Source organism: Rhipicephalus sanguineus, chromosome 1 (genome assembly GCF_013339695.2).
Source record: "Rhipicephalus sanguineus isolate Rsan-2018 chromosome 1, BIME_Rsan_1.4, whole genome shotgun sequence".
In the NCBI taxonomy this organism is placed as follows: Eukaryota; Metazoa; Arthropoda; class Arachnida; order Ixodida; family Ixodidae; genus Rhipicephalus; species Rhipicephalus sanguineus.
This window is the reverse complement of record NC_051176.1, coordinates 169,672,883-169,695,638: the sequence shown is the minus strand read 5'-3', so window position 1 is coordinate 169,695,638 and position 22,756 is coordinate 169,672,883. Positions and strand designations below refer to the sequence as shown.

The window sequence follows — 22,756 nt, the reverse complement described above, 5'->3', positions numbered from 1 at the left end:
ACTATGTGCCAACCGCCACTTGCAAGAATGCATCTCATGATGAGCGCCGCTGATACCAGCAAAGCGCGGGATAGATTACGGCTCTCTCGCATGGAGCCTTTGGAAACGATGACGTAGAAAACAGACTGTGGCGGAAGAGCGGACGACTCGTCCGGTTTTCCCCGATGCATGTGCGCATGTAAACGATGCGTACACACATCGCCGAATCTCCGCTGATACGCAGCATTTGCTGCCGTGTGAAGCTGATCGTTTGTAGTTGTGTGCAGCACATCCCCAACTAAGCTGACGCCGTCACTGTACGGCATGCATTTATCATGAAAGGGTTCGTGATGCGCACTTTGTTCCCGACCGCACACGGGCGCGGCAGTGGCGAGCTAGTTTCGTCCGTGAAGGCAACGCGTCTGTGCGGCGCACTTAGCGGTCTTGCACAAAGAGGCAGCAAGAATGGCGGCGTGGCGCAATGGGGTTCTCTCCTATTAAATGCTTGCAGTATGCCTGCAACTGCGCTTGGCCCCATGCACTACCAAGCAGTTAACTGAAGATGCTTATCGTAAGGGTTGTCAGCGATTAAGCTATACTGGCGCGTTTGCCACCTGTCTCCATCACGCCTCCACGCATTTCCACTGCTTATCCGTAAAGACATCGCCGTACGGCGCCGTGATAGCGGCCCCTTTGAATTTCTGGTCTGCTTCACCCCATAACGCTTGGGCATTTGGCACAGCTGACTTTCGGACTGTGCTACTGTCGCAAACAGATGGACTCGCGAAAGCGCTGGTTCGAACCTACGAGATGATAGACGTGGTTGAGGTGGGGGCTTCAAATAATGACTTTCGGACCTGCAATTTGGGCAGAAAGTTCAAAAAATTGGACGCGGAAGAGTTTCAGTGTCTGAAATTTTGGACGTTCTAATACATTGACTTCTATGGGGCTGGTGACGGTGCCGCGAAAGCGTCCGAATTTTCAAGCATGTCCGGAAAATCGGGCGTCCGAAAAATCTGCAGTTGACTGTAGTTTTTGCACTTTTTCTCATTATTTTAGGGCTTCGGAAAGGATGTGTTCAAATTGCATGCAAATTATGCCAGTTCACCCTCAGTAACATCTACTCAGGTCGTGGCTCCTGTGTTTAACTTAATTCTAACTGAAAAGTCTACCAGTTTCAGTTAAACCTCAATACAGTGAGCCTCGTAAAAGTGGAAATTTACTTTGTTATATTGAAACTTTTACAGTCAAACCTCGTTACAACGAACACCACATTAACGAACATTTCAAATTAACGAACTTTTAAGAAATCCCGTGCCGACTGCTTATAGTTTCAATGTAAAAATATTTCACTACTACGAACTTCAGAATAACGAACATTTCAGAATAACGATCGTTATTTAATTCCCATGTAATCTTAACAACACCTCAGTACTACGAACTTATATCCCGAAATGCGAGGATTCTTAGATTTCAGTGTATCGGTCATGGCAGTCGGAGCTGTAAGGTAGCAGACGACGCAGCGCGAAGAGCGGACGCCCTCCCACTAAAACCTGAGACGGCACGGCAGGAGAAAGACGCGGGCGGAGAACTTTTTTTTTTTTCCCCCTTCGTTGCGGAGGCGACAACGCATCAGGTTTTGTAAAGGCCCAACCGCATGCACAGCACGCGACTTTCGAGCGAAGGCGACTGCGACAAACGGGCTCCGTCGCGCTGCTCGATTGAAAACTATTTCGTGCACGCAGGCAAATTACGAAAAAGAATTACAGAGTAGATGAATGACAACATGCCAAATTTATTACAGTAGAACCCCGCTGTTACGTTCCTCACTGCTGCGTTTTCCCGGCTGTTACGTCGTTTTCCGCCGGTCCCGGCATAGCTCCCATAGGATACAATGTATAGGGAACCCCGCTGTTACGTCGTAACTGTCGGACCGTTCCCGTATGATACGTCGCGAAGTGCGCCCGGAGCCGACCGAGTGACTACCAAAGAGAGCGGCCATGGCGCATTTTCACGCAGCTGGGCCTCGTTTGACCGTAATATTAGCCGCATGAGAGGCGCAAGCAACAGAATCTTTCAATTGATGCAAACAAAAGCATGGCCTTCGAGATTCAAATTGCAAAGATGGCGTCTATGACGTAACTGCTCACGAAAGCAAGGCCTTCGAGATTGGCATTTACTATTGACAAAAGCATAGCCTCTGAGATTTGCATTGCACAAACATGGCGTGTATGACGTAATTGCTTGCGAAAGCAAGGCCTTCGAGATTGGCATTCACTTCTGCCATCGCGTTGGCGTAGACTCATCATCATCGTTATTTGTCGGAGAACGGGAGGAGTTCGAGCTGGTTGGAGCTCGCATGGTCGTGCGTGCGGTCCGCGGTCGGACTCGCCGCGCCAGTCGTGATTGCGTGTGCTTAGTTCTTTCATGCCTACAGCTGTTGGTGTTAAAAAAATCACATACGTTGATTACATTTCTGTGGATAAGGCCGTCCTAAGCTCCGCGTTTCTATCCATCGACTAGATCGCGGCTGAGCGCGCCAATTTTCGTGCTGCTCGTAAGAATTGAAATAAAATTCTGTACCACTAAATATTTTGCCGTTTTTCCTGTTTTTCGGCTCTTACGTTTCCCGTCTCTTACGTTTATTTCCTACGGTCCCTTCAAAAACGTATCAGCTGGGTTCTACTGTATTGTCTTGTTTGAGATAAAGATGCCATAAAAGCGTTTCGTGACTTCCTTTTTTCGCAATCTTATGTTTAACCGCGGCAGTAGTATCTGCTGTGATCCCATGGGGCGCCCGGAAGCGTACGCTGCCTACGCTACGTCGCACTTTGCAAACTGCGTTATGTTGGGGTTAATCCACGAGGCGCATCTCGACAACGTTTCCTCTTGCTGTCATAGAACGTTTAAGAAAAGCCGCAGCGCCTCACATCGTTGCTTCGCAGGGAGAAGGGCTACCTCACACAACGACGATGTTGACATTGCAGCAAGCTACCACCAATGCAGCAAGCCACCACCGAAACATCAAAACGAACCGTCGATCATAATTAACGACAAAATACGGCCGCTGCCTCGCTCTCCGCGTGAGATGGGGCTGTAAAGAAGGTAGTCTATAACTTGCATTCCTTGAAGTACGCGCCGAATGGAAGCATCACGCGAGGGTCAGAGATGCTGCCATGTTGTCGGATATCGTCATGCTCACTTCCGGGCGACAAACGATGTTTTCTGGCTTTCCAGAAACCTGGGGTGCTATCGCGGAACGATTCTATTTCAGATTCCAATTGTTCCAATGCCTTTCGTGCTTTTCGCGCTTGGCCAGTGGTCAGAACGACGGTCCGTCCGCGTTGTCAGCGCGATCAGCCAGCCGTGTGGAATCGGAAATAGCATCGTTTCGCGATTGCACCCCTGCGACAAGCGGCGGCGATGGATGGCCCTCCGCGACAGCATATCCTGTCGGCCGTCGCTCAAAACTCGCGTGCATGCAGTTGGGCCTGAAAGGATTGCAGCGATGACATGGACGACGATGTCACGGTAGCACCCGAAGATCGCGACGAGTCCGTGTCGACCACAGATGCGTTGGACTACTTGAGGAAACTCCGCATATTCATAGAAAAATGCGGAAGAGCGACCGAAACGGCGCATAAAAATGCGGACGGTCTAGAATCGTTCGTGACGCAGAGTTTGTGCTGCACCCGTCAAAAAACGATCACGGACTATTTCAAATAAACGTGCCTTGTCTGACGTTCACTTGTGCATTGTTGTGAGAAACGAGTTCAAGGACGTACCGTTGCAAAGGTAGGACGTTTGCGTTACTGAAATTCTATTATTGTGGTAAATTTTTGGGCTTTCACTATAACGACCTTTCAGAATAACGAACATTTTTCCGCGGTCCCCTGAAGTTCGTTATACCGAGATTTCACTGTATATATGGTGCAGTTGCCGACCAGTTGTCTTTTAACACAGAAGGCATAGCAAGAAATGTCCGAATAATAATACTTCAGCAGGAAAAAAAAAAAGTAATTTTAATTAACAAAATATTGTTTTGTTGAACATGAGTTGGTGGCGATATTACAGTTTGATGCTGCACCAATGAAGTCTTCATCAAGTGGCTGTATGGTACATGGAAATATGAAATGCAGGTTGTAGTGGTAGTCAGGGCGAGTTGGAACTGTTGCACCAATACTGTTGTTGCAGCTTGGCATCAAAACCTTAGGTGTTGCCCAGAGAGATACAGCACTGCTCTCCACTCAGCCATTGCTGGAAAAGACTGCTCTATTCTGGGGTCACTCTCCATGATGCAGCGTGTGATTTGAGAAAGGCATTCATAAAAACGTGGAACAGCCATTTGACCATTGGTACCTGGAGTGCATACTTTCAATCTAATGTCTCTCTTTTCGTTGTGACAACGAACCTTTGTTGTGTTGAAAAGAATAAGCATGCCTTATTATACTGAGTGTAAAAAATACAGTCAACTGCCGATTTTTCGGGTGCCCGATTTTCCGGACATGCCAGATAATTCGGACGCTTTCGCGGCACCGTCACCAGTCCCATAGACGTCAATGTATAAGAACGTCCGAAATTTTGGACGCTGAAACTCTTCGGTGTCTGATTTTTCAGACTTTCTGCCCAAATTGCTGCTCCGAAAGGCATTAATTGAAGACCCCACCTCTGCCACGTCTGTCATCTCGTAGGTTCGAACCAGCGCTTTCGTGAGTCGATCTGTTTGCGACAGTAGCAGAGTCCAAAAGTCAGCTTTGCCGCAGTGCCAAACTGTTATGGGGTGAAGCTGACCAGAAATTCAAAGGGGCCGCCATCACGACGACGTGCGGCGATGTCTTTACGGATAAGCAGCGGGAAATGCACGGAGGCGTGATGGCGGCAGGTGGCAAACGCGCCAGTACGGCTTAATCGCTGACAACCCTTAAGATAAGTATCTTCAGTTAAATGCCCGGTAGTGCATGTGGCCTAGCGCAGTTGCATGCGTTACTGCACGCATTTAATAGGCGAGAACCCAAACGCACCGCGCCGCCATTCATGCTGCCTCTTTGTGTGAGGCAGCTAAGTGCGCCGCACAGATGCGTTGCCTTCACGAACGAAACCAGCTCGCCATTGCCGTGCCCGTGTGCGGCCAGGAACGGAGTGGGCATCACGAATCCTTTCATGACAAATGCGTGCGTACTCTACAGCAACAGTACAGCGACGACGTCAGCTTAGTTGGCACTATGCTGCACACAACTAGAAACGATCGGCTTCACACGGCAGCAAATGCTGCGTATCGGCGGAGATTCGGCGATGTGTGTGCACGCGTTTACGTGCGCACACGCATCGGGGAAAGCCGGACGAGTCGTCCGCTCGTCCGCACAGTCTTTGTATTCTGAGTCATCGCTTCCAAACGCTCCATGCGAGAGAGAGCCGTAATCTATTCCGTGCTTTGCTGGTATCGGCGGCGCTCATCACGAGACGCAAATATGCAAGTGGCGGTTGGCGCGTAGTTAAGCGGGGTTCGCGGCAGGTACCGAATGTATTTGCGATAGCCCGGGCGCGCACCAAAATGCCTGATAAGTAGGGCTGTGCGAATATTTGAAATTTCGAATATTTTTCGAATAGTGTTTGCTATTCGATTCGATTCGCACTGGAATTTTACTATTCGAACTATTCGAACTTCCCAAAAACAAATACAGTCAATGTCCGATTAAAAGTGACCCCTTCAGATTTTATTGCGATAGCAATTATATGGACAGTCTCGGCTGGAAAATGTCCGTCCCTGTCGCAGTCATTCACCGTATATGTATAAGTATGTATATATTAGAAAGGCCACAAAGAAAAATAATTAAGAAATTCTTTCCGACGCGCGGAATCTAACAGGCGACCTCTCGCTTTGCAGCCCGCCGCGTTAGACGTTAGGCCACGACAGCACCCTTTCTCAGCCTGCTAACGGCGAGCTATTTATATACACCATGTAATTCAGCATGCTTTCTTAGTGGCCACATAGATGGCGCGACATGCGCGCGTGTTGCGCACTTTAAAGATCGTCGCCCCGCCCCTGCGAACGCCGTTGCTGTTCGCTCTACAGGGCGTCGTCGCTTTCGTGCGCTTATCTCAAGGAAAGAAGGGGCGGCCGGTGAGGTGCTTCGCTTCGCTTGCTGCAGCGGCCGCGTTTGCGAAAGGAGCGCGCTGTTCAAACAGAAATAAGTAACAACTGTGACAATTAGTTCGCGCTCGTCTTGTGTGTACCTGTTCGTTTGTTTCATGCGTCCTGCTTTATGTTTCAGCAGTGCGCTTCAAGTGTCGAGCTGTGACGCATTAGTTCGCGCTCGTCCTGTGTGCGTTCTTTTCGTGCGTCCTTTGGGCTCGAGCGATGCGCTGGCAATTTCGAGCTGCTTTCCGTTCTTCGCGTTACGTTACAATTTCTTGCTATCGCAATCATTGCTTTGCCGTTGCGGCGAAACTGTGACTTTTTTAATATGCTTCACCTCATTACACTCTCGTGTTGCGGCAAAGCTGCCTTTCCAGCTCCTTTATGGTCGAACTTAGCCAAGACGCAGTCAACGTCCGATTTAATTAAAGTGGTCCTTAGATTTTCAATATGCTTCACCTCATTACACTCTCGTATTGCGGCAAAGCTGCCTTTCAAGCTTCGTTACGGTCGAACTTGGCCAAGAGACAGTCAACGTCAGATTGAAAGTGACCCCTTCAGATTTTCAATATGCTTCACCTCATTACATTCTCGTATTGCGGCAAAGCTGCCTTTTAAGCTCCGTTACTGTTGCACTTGGCCAAGAGACAGTCAACATCAGATTGTAAATGGTCCCTAGATTTTCAATATGCTTCACCTCATCACACCCCCGTATTGCGGCAAAGCTGCCTCTCAAGCTCCGTTACTGTTGAACTTGGCCAAGACACGGTCAACATCCGATTGCAAGTGGTCCCTAGATTTTCAATATGCTTCACCTCATCACACCCCGGTATTGCGGCAAAGCTGCCTTTGAAGCTCCGCTACGGTCGCCAATCTATTAACACAAGAAAACGCTGGTTCCAACTTGCAGATGAAAGATGTGGCAAAGGTGGGGGCTCTATTAATGCTGTTTTGGACTTGGAATTTGGGCAGGAAGTCCGAAAAATCGGAAGCCGAAGCTTTTTAGCATCCAAAATTTCAGACGTTCTTATATGTCGACGTCTACGAGGTAGATTTGGAACTCCAGACTTGAAGGGAGCACACCCTTGTCCGCCACATCAGTTGGGCTTCCGCAGAAGTTGAAAGAGGGGGAGAGGATGAGGAAATGGCATCTTTGCCTATCACGTGTAAAGTGTTGTCGGCAACACTTTGGTTGCACCCAATCATGTACATAAATACCATTCGGCCTCTACATTGCCTCATTCTTGATAACACAACTATGAAACACCACCCCGCCAGCGCTTCATCAACCTAGCGAAAAGAAGCACTTTCATATTGCTATCTCATAAGAATATGCTTAGGAATCCTCTGTTTTTTTTTCTGCAATTACGCTTCGACATATTCGAAAAATATTCTAGAAATATTCGAGAAATATTCGAAAAATATTTGATTCGATTCGCACTCAAACTCTAATATTCGAATTCGCTTCGCACCCAAAATTTTGCTATTCGCACAGCTCTACTGATAAGTGTACTGGGAGGCATCAAAGCTATTTCGGACGTGGCTGTGGCGATTTGGCCGCTTGAGCGGAATAAAAAAGTACGAATTCGTTTTTTCGGACGATTTCGCGGTCCCTAGGGAGTCCGAAAAATCGGACGTCGACTGTACAAGGTGTTTTATGGACATGAAGTGATGAAATGCAAAGTACTTCATTATACCAAAAATTTTGTTGTAATGACGTTCGTCACACAGTATTTACTCTCATAATGCCCGCACCCCCTTTTTTCTTTTTGCAGAAAATCAATGCAAATTTTGTAAGTGTGATAGTTACGCAGGGAAAATTTTTTTTCTGCAGGAACGTACCAAGAGCTTAAAAAAATAGATAGTGGCTGTGAATTGGGGGTTCTTATGCCATACACTGCAAGCTTATAGAAGTACTTCCAAACTATACTTACCTTAAAGAGCGAAACGACATGGGCGCACCAGGCACATTCTCCTGCCAAACTTCCTGGCGAACCTTGTCACTTGATCAGATGGGTGTTGCCCGCATCGCAAGGGACTGGACAACAAATTGCTTGTGGCAAGTTCAGTGTCACAAATTAAAATTTAAGTCACGGATGGTATGAGTTTTTCCTATGCACAGCAAATGACAGTTTAGTTCCAGTTAGTTGCATGGGGATTGTCAAGGAAGGGGAGGCTGTTTTCAAACTCATGTTCTGTAGTAAATTGTATGGCTGCTTCTACAGAGTTGAAAAAACACAGGAGGTGGGGAGAATCTTGCCTTTGCACAATGCAGAAGCAGTCATCTCTGTAGCAGACAAAAATCTTTGGCGTGGGAGCTAAGTCAGGAAGGGCTTTCTGTTCATTTACCTCCATGACCAAGTTGGTATTTGTAACAGAAGTGGAACGTCTACTTTGGTGTAAAAAAAGTGACTTATGGCTTCTGCCTGCTTTAATGTGATCAGAGGTCGCAACACCACTCTGTGTTTTTTGCCTCTACTTGCTCACATGTTCATGTGAGCCTTGACTACAGATTGGCAGCATTCTCCGACTATGTTCAAAAAGTCTTGCAGGGCCTTTTTAAGTGTCATTTAATTATCACACGGCCATGAGCAACGTATTTTAACCATTGGAATGACATGTCAACATGCAGAGCTTATGGTGTGTTAACGGCAACCTTGCGGAAGCTTTTGGAACCATAGAATTGGCACCACGACTTCTGATACTGAATTATGTCACAGCAAATTGTGGAGGTCTTGGGAACACCGCTAACAGGCTGAGTAGACTTGGCAAGCAGGGCACTCTAACTTCATTTTTGTAACAATAATGTTCTGCAGTTATTGGGCACCACACTAGAACTTCGTGGGAGAGTGAGAAGTATTATTGAGAGCCCTGAAAATTTCACTCAAGGGTTTCTCTCATTTTGCTTCTATTTTGTTGTTTCCATGATCGAGAACTTCAGTTTGTATGCGTTATCGTCAAAACCTTTTACTCTTAGGTCTTTGATATGCTAAGCAAAGGTTTCAAGCAAACATTTCTTTGAAATGCGGGTTTAATGACTATAAATGCATTCAAGTGAATGTGCAAAAAACTGAATGTTGGTATCACCCACCCCCCCCCACCCCCCTTTTTTTTTTCTTTTTTTACAGGCTAAAGGCAACTTGAGGCCTAATGTGGATGTGCAAGCTACCATCAATGGATTTTTGAGTGAAAGGCTGCACGCAGTTCTTCTGCACATTCTTGGGCCAAGTAAGCTTGTTTATTTTTCTTCACTGATATTATGTTTTGTAATGACCATAATTACCTGGTGTGGGCTGCACTAAAGGTATTGAGCCAAAAGGGCTTCATTTGCCAAATACCTAAACAGAAGGTTGTGCAGTTTGCGGTTTTCTAGCATGCATGCACATCGCTACAGATTACAACAGTGCTACTAAATGAGTTTTTAGTAGGCTTGTACAAATAGTAAATTTAAGGTTCGAAGTGAATATTGATTTGGTCGAACAATTTCGAATCGAATTCGAATAGTATATATCACATATTATGAAGAAAAATTTGCATATTTGTCATGACCCAACTAACCTGCTCAATATTTTTTAAAACTGAAACAAGGCATGCACAAATTTCATTCTTCTTGGTTCAAAGGGAAGTGAAAGCAACTTTGAATAGTAGCAGGAATTGACTTTCAGTAGAATGCGAGTGATAACCTGTAAAATATGTTACGCTTTAAAATTTATTATACTTGGAGCATATAAGCCAGTATGACGAGCTTTTAAGGGGGGACGCGGCTTTCGTATCGCGGAAAATTGCAAAAAAATCGATTTTTCGAAAATCACATTTTCAGTTTGTACGTTCTTTGTGCTTGCTTCACTCCGGACCGTGCACGGGTGCAGCGACTAGCCTCTTCGTTCAACGCGGCGAAAACAAGAATTTTCCAAGCAACGCACACTCTACGTCTCTGCAATGCTCTCGCGGCCCTGCACGACGATGCGCGGCGCACTTAAGTTGTCACCTAGTCAAACACGCAGTATACGCTCGCTGTCAGTGCATCAACGTTTCTCGGTGCCCGCGCCGCTCAACAGTGAGCTACTTTCGTTTCTACAAAGCGACGCGCACTTTAAAGCGGTCTCGCACGACGCGGCGGCGGCGGCGAACTTGCAAACGGCAGCATGGCTACCACCGTCAATCCGCAGTGTACGGCGTACGCCACACGCGCAGCCGAGCAGATGACTGTGTTGGCACGTTCATCGACGGCCGCCACCTCACCTTCTCTCTTTTCTGATGCTTATCCGTGAAGGCATCGCCACAATCGCGCGGAAGTCGTAATCACCGATCGACCGGTCTCTCCCGTTACCGAAAAGACGGACGACTTTTTGCGGCACATTGTGGCGTCGAGAAGTTTAGGGACGCAGTAAACCTCTTTGCGATGGAAAGTTATCGCGGTTATGCCTTCTTGCGTTCCAAGGCATTGTTTGGTTCATCGCAGGCGGTCGTAGCTGCAGAGAACGGCGTCAGGAAAGGTTACCGTGCGAAAGCTGACCGCAAGGCTTCATGCTGCCTACTGTTTTTTTTTTTTCCCCCTCACTGCCATTCTACCACTGAAGAAACGCCTGGAAAGCGAGCGACCTCGCTCGTAGTGTCCGAAATCTGCGTGCGGTGCTCACCGATCTGGGTATCTTAGTCGCAAGTAAACTGGAGCGGCGCACGCACGCGCGCGCGTTCCCCTGTCACGCTTTAGAAGGCATGTCTTAACTTTTTTTGGCTTCGTATGCGCCATATTTTTACCGCGAGCGTGTCTGAAGTGTTCGTTGTAAAAGTAGGAGGCTTTGAAAAATGTTCGCTATATCTGGACGCAGCTTCAATGGTTAGCATAGGAAAATCGTAAGTGCACCCAAATATGGTCGTTATAACCGATAGATCGTTATATGTGGGATCGTTATAAGTGGGTTCGACTGTACAACAAAAACCTCGCTACTCTCGCCCTCGGGCAGTTTGCGGTCACGTCCGCTAGGGGTATGCGGGAGCACATGCCATGCAATGGCCGCGTCCGTCGCGTTGTTCACTTCCTTCCACATATGTAGGTCAGTCATTCTTTAGTCATTTGCGATGGCGTGTGCCACGGGTGCCACTTCCACGAAGACAACATGGTTCGACGCATAGACGCGGCCGCTCATACGCCTTTGAGAGGAGCAAATGAGCGCTGCCATAACACGCTCCAAACGCCCGTCACCACTACACGTCCCTTCTGCACGGGAGTCCGCAATTTTTGTTTTCGATTCGTCTTTGATATGACACTGTCTTGTCTCGGCTCGCAATGACCAATGATGTTTTGCGGTTGCAATATTTACTTCATTTGCGCGCAAAGTTTATTGTAAATTGCGTTCATGCCTATAATATGCTATTAAACAGCGAGCATTGCCAAAAATAACAAATATGTTGCGCTACTAAACCACCAATTGCCACTGCCATCATTTCCAAAGCACACTTCTCTTTCTCGTGTAGCAGCGCGCCGCCAAAGTGACACTCTGTGAGCATAAGTGCACTCGCTCAAAATGACACTATATTTGCCAGTGTGACCGGGGTATTGCTGCTCGGAGTCATAGCTAGGCCTAACTCCGCTCACGGTGCTGATATACGAGACGAATCCGAACTTCATAGGCAAGAACATCGCGCTAGCGGACATGCAAGAGCGAAGAGGCCGCAATGTGCTTTGTCGCAAGCAATGAATTGCATCACCCGCTGGCTCCTCGGAACTGTGGATGGGCATTTTACGCATCGGCAGTGGACCCCCCGGACAAGCTTGTCACTACACACCAAACGCAAAGAATAAAAGGTCCATTTGGGTACAGTAAAAGCTCGTTAATTCGGATTTCACGGGACCGGAAAAAATGTCCGAATTAACCGAATGCCGAATTAACGAATAAACAGGAAAAACAACATTAAAATCAAGTTGCAGAAGCATACCTTTATTTGCTGAAGTATTTTGTAATGTAAACACAAGCGCTTGTGTTTGCATCTTTTTTGTGTACATGTTCGTTGCCTTTTGTGCGCTGCCTAGTCGAGAATCATGACATTACAATTTTTCTTAACTCTTCCAAACGGCCAACAGCACGCAAACTGTTGCAAGTGCTCAGGCAAACGTCCTCTAATATCAAAAGCGCCTCCGAGACTTCCCGTGAGGTGCGATGAAGTCACGACATCATTAATAATTTCTTGATCGGGCAGGAGACCAGTCGTGGCGACACAATCATCAATCGCGATGTAGTCCTGAAGGGTCATATTTGTGGGAAGGACAGCATCGAAGGTCGGACAGTCATCGTCGGTGGACTCGGCTGATAACTCGTCGATGCCATCGTCAGCTACTGCCGCATGCCCGGGCCTCACATGTAAACACGGTTACAACGGGGGAAAAAAAGAGAACTCCGCAAGAAGAGACGGTGCCGACACAACACAAGGGAAAATGGCCAAAATGGTGTCGGAGGCGCATTGGAGCGAAGAAAGAAAACGCCGACGTTCGGTGACGCTGCGATCGCCCCCACTAGTTGATGACGATGGCGATGTCACTTGGGTTTCGGTTTCGCTCCAGTGGTGCCAGCGATGCTTTACCACACTTTTGTGTAGCGGCAGCCGTCAGCATTTGTCCGAATTAAGCGGTGCGGAGCCCAATTGTGACGAATTAACGAAGGTTTGGTCCCATAGATTAACATGCACTTTGGCCGGGACCAATAGAGCCGTCCGAATTATCCGAATTTCCGAATTAACGGGTGTCGAATTAACGAGCTTTTACTGTATTTGGGATGACTTGCCGTTTTCCTGAACATATTCTGCTGCAGCGCACCTTTTTTCAAAAATTGTCATGTGAGCTTCCGGTCTGACGTGACAGGGATGACTCAGTTTCGGTTTCGCCTAGATCGGGGCCTTGAATTTCAGTGATTATTATCTAAAATTGTGTGCGTTTTTTGCAATTTTTAAAAAATGGGCATGTCATAAATTGTCAGGTCCTACAACTCTTACAGATATGAACCACAGCCCTAAAATTAATACTTAAGAAGTTAACGAATTTGAATTACTCATTTGAATGTAACTTTAGGTGCACAAAGTTTTCCGCCTTGTCGTAAAGTTCGTTTGCGAAGACGACAAGGGCCTGACTGTCATAGCATTTTTATAAAAAAATCTGTATTGTATAAAAAAAAAAATACTATAGGCATGTCCATATCATTATAGGCATGTCCGTGTATCTCTCCTTTTCACCTTGCTGCAAGTTTGGAAATGATTGAATGACACCTTATGACTAGAGCTGTGCGAATAGCAAAATTTTGGGTGCGAAGTGAATTCGAATAATAAAGATTGAGTGCGAATTGAATCGAATATTTTCGAATAATTTTCGAATATTTCTCAAACATTTTTCAAATAATTCGAAGCGAAATTACAGAAAAAGTTGCAGAGAATCCCTAAGTATGTTCTTCTGAGATAGCAACATGAAAGTGCTTCTTTTCGCTAGGTTGATGAAGCGCTGGTGGGGTCATATTTCATAGTTGTCTTTCTTATCAAGAGTGAGGCAATGTAGAGGCCGAATTGTATTTATGTACATGATTTGGTGCAACCAAAGTGTTGCCGACAACACTTTACACGTGATAGGCAGAGATGCCATTTCCTCAGCCTCTCCTTTTCTTTCAACTTCTGTGGAAGCCCAACTGATGTGGCAGACAAGGGTGTGCTCCCTCCAAGTCCGGAGTTCCAAATCTGCCTCGTAGACGTCGGTATATAAGAACATCCGAAATTTTGGATGCTAAAAAGCTTCGGCGTCCGATTTTTCGGACTTCCTGCCCAAATTTCAGGTCCAAAACAGCATTAATTGAGCCCCCAGCTCTGCCACATCTTTCTTCTCCATATTGGAACCAGCGTTTTCTTGAGTTAATAAATTTGTGACCGCAGCGGAGCTTGAAAGGCAGCTTTGCCGCAGTACGTGGATGTGATGAGGTAAAGCATATTGAAAAATCTAGGGACCACTTCCAACCGGACTTTGTCTCTTGGCTAAGTTCGACCGTAACGAAGCTTGAAAGGCAGCTTTGCCGCAATACGAGAGTGTAATGAGGTGAAGCATATTGAAAATCTGAAGGGGTCACTTTCAATCGGACGTTGACTGCATTTGTCTTTGGGAAGTTCGAATAGTTCGAATAGTAAAATTTCAGTGCGAATCGAATCGAATAGCAAACACTATTCGAAAAATATTCGAAATTTCGAATATTCGCACACCCCTACTTATGACTTTTCCATCTTGTATTGTGTAGTGTACAGAATGATAGACAGAAACACTCTTTTTTTACTTATTATTGGTTTTCCCCGGACAGCTTGACAGTAAAGTTTGTAAGCTGCCAATCTGTGCATCAGATATTGCAGTTTCAGAATTCACTCTTCTGGATTCGTTATATAGTGGTTCACAGTGGAGCCGGGGCATGGCATGCATTATGTGAACATCACATATAGCTGTGATATTTCTTGAAGCTTCTGTGTAACCTATAGTTTTGTTTTCAGATTGTGCGGGTTTTATGGTAATTTTGAGCTACAGATACATGAGTAGCCTACAAGCAAATGCTGTTACTATTGGGCGCGAGGCCCACCACTGGAGATGCGGGCGTTGCGATTGTTGTGACGAGCAGGGTTGGATCACGTGATCTCGCGTTGCTCCGGTGAAGGGAAGCCGGCGGTTGAACGCGTTGCTATTTCTGGTGTTTTCCCCTTTGAACAGCATTGTTTTGGTCTCACTTCATGTGTGGGGGCACCTAGAGACTACACAATCTTGGAAAGGGCAGTTAAGGTTATTGGCGGCATGGTACTTTATACTGCTCCGTGCCGCAGTGCGAGCCCAGAGTGAGCTTTCACTTTCACCGTTACCGGCTCATGGGGTTCCTTGCTAATAGAGAATGTCTGTAGAAGGAGCCCCTCCAGAGTGACTTCTTTATGTTGCGCTACAGGCGACAACGTGTACAGCTTCAAACACTGATTCACCTTCTATGATTGTTGGGTTTTCACGTCCCAGAACCACGAAATGATTGTGAAGGACGTCATAGTGGAGGGCTTTGGAAATTTCTACCACCTTCATAGGGTTCTTTAACGTGCATCTAAATTTAAGTAAATGGACCTCAAGTATTCATTCACCTTCTAACAGCAGCTGCGAAGTGTCATAATGCTTACCAATGAAGTTGTAAATGTTAGACACTGGTATTTTCACTGAAACATAAAACTGCCAACACAGCTATCTGACCTAGTTGGAATCGGTTCATGCCTATGAAGCTCGAAAAAAGAAACAAAATAAAAACACGGAGACGAAGCAGAGATACACACAGGACAAGCGCTTGTCCTGTGTGTATCTCTGCTTTGTCCCTGTGTTTTTCGCGCTTCATAGGCATAAGATTGTTACCTAGACTACAGTAAGCCACACCTTGCAGCGTGCTAGTGCATTCAAATGTGCAAAGTAATACGGCCGGCTGGCACACGGTGCATTTACTATCGTAATCGAGTTCTATCGGGACCGTATTTTTCGATCAAGATTGGCCCCTTTGTGCAAACTGCAGCATGGAGTAAATTGTCGAAAATTTTCATCCCGATGTGGCTTGATGGCGATCGATATTGCACCGCGTGACAACTGTAGAAAATTCATGCAATAAGGAGCAACAGATAAATATTAAAATCATGCCGCAGAAAAACTTGTGCTCGTGTAAAATGTTATCTAGCTACAACACTGAATGAGGCATGCACGTGCATATAGCTCTTGTGCATTTGCCTCCAATAATTTGAGAAAGGTTGTGGCTGCATCCAGCTTTCATGTTTGGTTGCTTCCCAGAGAGCAGAGAAACCACTTTCATTGTGCTTTATAAGGCTATGCGTACTAAAAAGGAATGTAAATTTGCTCATGCCATTTCTTTCTCATGTGAACCACAATCAGTCTTTAGATGCAAACCTACAATGAATGCAGCTACACGGTGGTCACGTTGCATGCATCTTTTGCAGCCAAAATGCGGTTTGTTTGTTTTTTTCATCAAGCACATGCTAAAGCCCATTAGATGCTTAGTTTAAATTCGACATAAAATGGTTCTTTACCTTTTACAAAAGCAGTGCGCTAGCCCCCATGCCTTTCATATCGGTGGCCGCAGCAGACGACGCTGGCCGTCAAAGGTGGTGAACGTGTTATTATTTTTTTTTTTGAGCATTTATTTCGCGTTTCGTACAGTCGATGACGAAGCCACAGCAGTATTTTACTGATTTCGTCAAAGTGAGGTCGAACAATAATAATAAAAAACAAGATGCGAAAGCGGCTGCGGGCTTAGCGGGAGAGGGCTGGCGAAGCAATCCAACCTTGCATGTCACAGGGCCACCGCCGCATAGCGGCGCCACGGTATGTCCTCGCGCCCAGTAGTGGCAACTGTCAATACTATGCTGCTTGGCACGCCAGATGTGACCATCAGTGCCAGCATCTTGCACCCATTTTATAAATGAGTCAAGGTTTTTATCACACACGATTGGTCAAATTTCATGCTTACATCAAAAACGGGACCAGTTGCATGTGGCAAAAACATTCGTTTTTTTAGAATGGGTGTTACATCCCGGCCCAAGTGTAGCCATGCTTGCTGTGGTCAGCACTAAGCTGGGCAGACAAACAAGCCAAAGCTCTAGCATGTGCAGACAGCTGATTGAGATGCATGAAAGCTCTCTACTTCTACAAGCACTATTTACATGCAGTTCCTGTAACCTCTTTTCAGGCAGTGAAAATTTTGGCCAGGAATTGCTCTCTCTCGTCCAAGTGGCACTCAGTGACCTGGTGGCCTTGGCATCATCCTGCTTTGAGGATGGTGCTGAGTCCCTGAACGCAATCTTTCGTGCCAGGATGGATCCCATCTTGTCGGGCTTGAGCCGAAATCTAAGCTGCAAAACTCGTGTTTTCTTCTGCGGCTGGGTTGGCGCCTTCTGGCAAAGAGTTTCTGAAGGCTTGTCATCTTCCCAGGGGGCCACTGCTGCCATTGCTTCAAAATATCTCGTGCAGCATGACAACACACCAGCAAGGGACACTTCTGATACTATCTCCAACCAAAATGATGCCACTGCACCAAGAATGGATGTTGACCACCAAATCACAGTAAGCATCCTTCAAATACTGTGTTCCTCACAAGTTGTCTACCAAGTTGACATTTCTAAATTGAGTTTTCCGAGTGAAACGGAAGATTGTTTTATGTCAAGAAAGGCTGACACCATGTCGCCCGATGATGTCTCTCTCTCGTGTGCATGTTAATAATTAAGAATGACTTTGATACCATTCCATTGTACTTCAGTGATTCCACTGCCCTATTCATTTCATGAATAGCACAGAGTACAGTAAAAGCTTGATATAACTAAGTCGGCAAAATTGACAGTTTACTTCGTTAAATCGAAACTTCGTTATACTCAAATACTCGCTTAATACGGTAGTCTGAAATTTAAATTTTTTACGTGAAAAAAAATCACTCTTGTTCAACACGACATTTAGCGACCGTGATTTGATACCGCGCCACTGAAGTCCTCTTCACCATGCTGGTGCGTCATGCGTAAAGACGGAAGAATTGGATGTTCAATGCACTACGCCTATTCTGCTGCTGTGGCTTGCCATCAAACCTCGGATGTTTACCCAGCAGAACTATTTGCTCTCCACCCAGTATGACGTACGCGCAACCGTTGAAAAATGTTGCTCGCTAGAAAAAAAAAAAGGTGTCACAGTTTCAGCGCGAGGGCCAAGCAATGAATGCAAGAGGCGGCCGGCTAAATTAATATCTACTTGAGATCAGGTTCTTCGGCAGCGCTCGCACGCTTTCACTCGCACTTAGAATGTACGACGCGCGGAGAGATGTTATCGTCTTGTACTTTATATGGAAGATGACTGCGACAGCAGAAATTTGCAAGGAGTGTCCGCACAATTGTTTTCGCAATAAAAGAAAGAGCAGAACAGCTGCGGTCTAAGATCACATGAAAGCATGGTGACAACCTGAATTACGACACGTCTGTTTATGGTGGCCACGTTTTTTGTTTTGCGGCGTTGCACGCCGAATCCAGGAAGTGCAACCCGCACTTCGGCTTTGTCGCAAAACATCCACTGGAGAGGTGCGGCTGGCAAATGTGTGCAGCTTCAAAATCATTGGTCGACTGCTCGAACTTGTTGCAGCATGGACAGTCACCGGTAAAAAAAAACTCTTTTTATTACTTGCGGTAAATGCATCTGTTAGCTACAATTGCTCTCGCTTAGAAATTCATTCTGTTCCGCAAGGAGTCCTAAATAGCATCTTTGTAGCTCGAGATCTAGGAGAGTGAGCTCTCAGATATCCGCCAACAAACGACAGCGTCCTTTTTCTCCCAAATCAGGATGGCGTGCAAGATACCAGTCTTGTCAGCGACATCCGCTTCCTAAACGATCGCGCGCAAGACAACTGAGAGTCCATTACTACTACTGCTACCGCCTCTACGACCACTCATGCTTGTTACTTGACACATGAAAATAAAACAAACACCATAGTGGGCGCTAACGCATGCCACACGGAGTGCAGAATACAGAACTATAGTCACTGAACACCTCCGCATGCCACCTCCGCATCAGCCGGATACTCTCCCACTTCGCTGCACAAAAACGAGGAAAGCATCAATGTGAGCCCTTTCCTCGCAGCCGCAGCAGCTGCCCGATTTGAAAAATCCATTTACAATTTCAGCAAATTGACAGCAGATTTTCCCTGATGGTAGCCCAAATTCCCTGAGTTTTCTGATTTTTTCCAGACTGTCCGAAATCCCTGAGAATACCCGGTTTTCCCGGTTGGTAGACACCCTGCCTCACCATTACCTCCACGGCAAATTATGGCTATGGAATAGAAAGTTATTTGGTGCCTTTCGGGAGTATTCTGCTACAATAATCCTTAAAAATAGTTCAGTAGAAGTAAACGAAGTTGTGAAAAGGCTACCCATATTGGAAAACACATGCCCGTTCCTTGCCAAGCTGGACAGACCAAAATCCCTACTTAAAGGGGCCCTGCAACACTTTTTCAAATGGTCAGAAAACGCCGTCGATCGGTAGTCGAGGCTCCTGGGAGCACGCGGGCCAAATATTATTGCGCATCACATGATCTGGAATTTACAATTGATTCTCAGTCGGCTAGAAATCATTCCCTCTTCTCTCAACAAATGATGCCATAAACCCACATGACCGTGCCATAAAACCAAAGTCCACGGCCATTGGCTGATTTGAGCATCGTGAGCTGCATAGTTACTGCGGCGGCCGTGGGATGCCGCCACGTGCCCGTACTCTTGATCACACTGAAAGTAAGCCGCGTGTTCGAAGAAAAAAAGGAAAAGAAAGTGCTCAAGGTCATGACGTGCACTGACGAAAAGACTCTTCTTGCCTCCTTGTCATTCCCCCACTTCCTGCAGAGCTTTCCGCGCGCTTGCTGGTAATAAAGAAAAGAGAAAGCACCTGAAGCATGCGACAAATTCCTGTAACTCCACTCATACTTGACGGATCCTAAAAATTTTTTGAGCAGTCGATTCGTGAGGCAATAAGCTCTTTTAATGAAGCTATTCAGTGATTACTTAGAAAAGCGTTTCAGGGTCCTTTTAAAAAGCATTATGGTTGAAGGCTGTCCTAAAAGCAATGATGCATTTTATTTGCACCAAAATGCAAGCGGACCTCAATAAGCGACCACTGGAAGCTACAGCAGCACGCATATTAAACGACAAGGGCAAGCTTGCTTGTCGGCGGGAAATCTTTTTGAACAAGGGTACAGCCAACGTATCATACTGCCACGCATGCTCGACAAATAGCACTAATGCTAAAGCCTTTCTGTGAAGCATGAATTCTGTGAAGCATGTAATTTATAATTACAACTGAACTCTTCCCTTGAATGACAAGGCCTACGTGGCTGCCAATGTTACAACTATTTTTGCAAGTGCACCATCTGCACACACTACCACACACATATCCCTACTAAGTCCATGCTGAACTAAACTATTAGTAGCAATGAAGCAGCTGTTTGCTTAAATGATCAAGCTATCCAAAAAACGCAACAAACATGACTATAGTTGCGTGAAACTTGAGAATTCTGCCACATTTCCACCTTAAAGATGGATGCCAATAACTAATTATCATCCAAGTGGTGTGAAAAAGGCAGCTAAATGCATGGATAGGGGTTCACCATATAGCCTGTGCATATTTCCAAAAAATTTCTTTTTACTGGAACATGCAAAAAGGCTACAGACAATGTTTCATACTTACAAATCGTATAACGGAACATCGTCCCCGGACCCCCCTCTGGATATGTGCCTGGCTCTCTCCCTGTCTCTTAAGGGGGGACGTGGCAATGGGAATGGTAAATTTGGTCAAATTGTTCAATTTTTCAATTAATTTTTTTCTGCAATCCTGAGACCATGTTTTAAGTCATGGTGAAATATTAGACCAAAATAAGCAGTAGAAGTTGAAAAAAAAAGCATTTTACTAGTGTGCTGTCATCGAAAACTATCTGAAAATTGGGCTTTAGAAAATGCAAATCTGAAGTTTTCCCTTGGCACAGTGCCACCATATTGATGTCATCATAAAGAGGACAGATAGAGCTCAAGATAGCCGCAAAGCTGCATTTCTCCAATGAAAAATAAAACCAGCTTCCTTCCGAATTCCATTTTCTTAGCTTTTAGCTCCATTTTCTCAGCTTTCATTTTTTTAACAGTTGCTGTCAGTCATCCCTGTGCCATTTCACAACAAATAAAGATATAACCATTCTGTTTTCTGTGCTTAGATCCTGAGACATTGGTGAGTGCCGTGAAGCTGTCCATATTTGTCTGCACATCATACAGAGTTTTATAATTGGCTTTTTGTAAAAGTTGTTAGTAAGACAATATGTACAAGAAATTTCAAAAAATTTTGTGTGTGGTCATTTGAACATTAAAAAATAAACCATTAGCATTACAGCACAGAATGGGCCCTTGTGAATATCCTTATGCAAAAATCTTGATGAACTTATGTCTAATTTATTAATTTTGGGATGACAATGAGAGTCTATCAAGTGTTTTAACTCAAGAACTACAGAAGATAGCTCAAAATCAATTTCAGTTATGATATCAGCAAAACATATCCTATCTGCCCGCCAAATTTCATCACTTTATCTTCATAAATAACAAACATAGTTTTCATTGCCACGTCCCCCCTTAATGTTACGCCCATCATTTTTCATTACACTGCATGTTGTGTGGTTCTTTACTTCTCAAGTTTGTTATCCTCCAAATTTTTCCCCCATGTGTTAGTATGGGCAGTACACTGTAGCTGCGCACTTTCCACTTTAAAAACTGTGATAAATTGCCTGCTGTGATTTGGGAGTGCCTGCCGTAAGTGGACATTCCCAATTTACAGTTATGCACTTGCTAATGTGTGCCGGCTGTCGCACTCGCAGCATGCAGGAAATTTGAAAGTCAAGTGGGCTGTTGCCATTTAGTGAATGAAGCAGGGTTAATGGGTGGCGTCTTACAAAACTGGTTAACAATTTGAACTTACTTTGCTTAGGTCGCCCATCTTTTGGAACTCTAGCTTGTTGTCTGGAGATAGTGGGATAGCTTGGTTAGTACAAGGAAGTTTTATGCAAGCACCTTGCCTCAAAATGCACTGCGACTTGCTGGCAATGTCTGTAAACTCAAATTTAAGGAAACTGTCTTTGTACCCTCATAACATTTACATTGCGATGGCACAGCGCACATGTAATTCTAATCGCTATTGACAGTATGGATCTCACCAAAAAGGTTCTTGTGCACTGAGTGTTGTGCACTGAGTTTATGTCTGACTGGTATGGATAGAGAACATCTGGAACAAACAAAGCATCATGGTATCATTAGTAGCAATGATAATAGCTGCTTCTCATATGGTTAGCATGGTAGCAAGTGCTGCCTTACTCAATTCTGTGGATAGTTCAACATGCTGCACACAACTTCTTGAATTTGATATGGGAGAATGGGCGCAATTTGGTGAGCCCACACAGCATGTGAACGCTTTATGGACCCCAGGAATGCTTTTGCTAACTCCTATTTGATGTAGATTACAATGACAACAAATGTAGATTACAATTTTAGGCTATTGTTTTAGTTGGATATGTTACTAAATTACTTTTTGTTATCATCATCATTTTCAGCGTATTTAGGTCCTCTGAAGGACGAAGGCCTCTCCCATTGGTCTCTGGTTTACCCTATCCTGTGAACTACTGAATTTCGTCGCTCCATCTAACTTTCTGCCTTCCTTGACTGCGTTTCCCATCCCTTGGTAACCATTCTGTTGCTCTAATCGCCCACCCGTTGTCTGTCCTACGCATAATGTGGCCGGCCAAGGTTCATTTCTTTCGCTTGTTGTCAACTAGCATATCCGCTACCCCTCTTTGTTCCCTGATCCATTCTTCTGTCCTCCGATCTCGTAATGTTACTCCTATCAATTTCCATTCCATGTTTTTGAACTTTCATGCCAATCCTGCTAGGACTTCATCTGCTGCTGTGCACCATGAATAAATAAATGAACTTGAAATATGCTACTCTTTATGCACCCAAGTATCTACAACCTAGAATGATTCATGGAATAGCATTGAAACCCATAGGCACATTTTAAAAAGAGATGTTTATTGAAATTGC

General features: G+C 45.4%; 1 protein-coding gene across 2 annotated transcripts in view; it reads left to right on the top strand.

Moving 5' to 3' along the window:
• LOC119402067 (large proline-rich protein BAG6) overlaps positions 1 to 22,756 on the top strand; it is a 170,261-nt gene that overhangs the window by 126,219 nt on the left and 21,286 nt on the right. For both annotated transcript variants that reach the window (XM_037669174.2, XM_037669158.2), the window contains 2 exons: positions 9,244 to 9,343; positions 16,852 to 17,225. In XM_037669174.2, the coding sequence (XP_037525102.1) occupies positions 9,244 to 9,343; positions 16,852 to 17,225 (474 nt within the window). The remainder of the gene's footprint in view (positions 1 to 9,243; positions 9,344 to 16,851; positions 17,226 to 22,756) is intronic.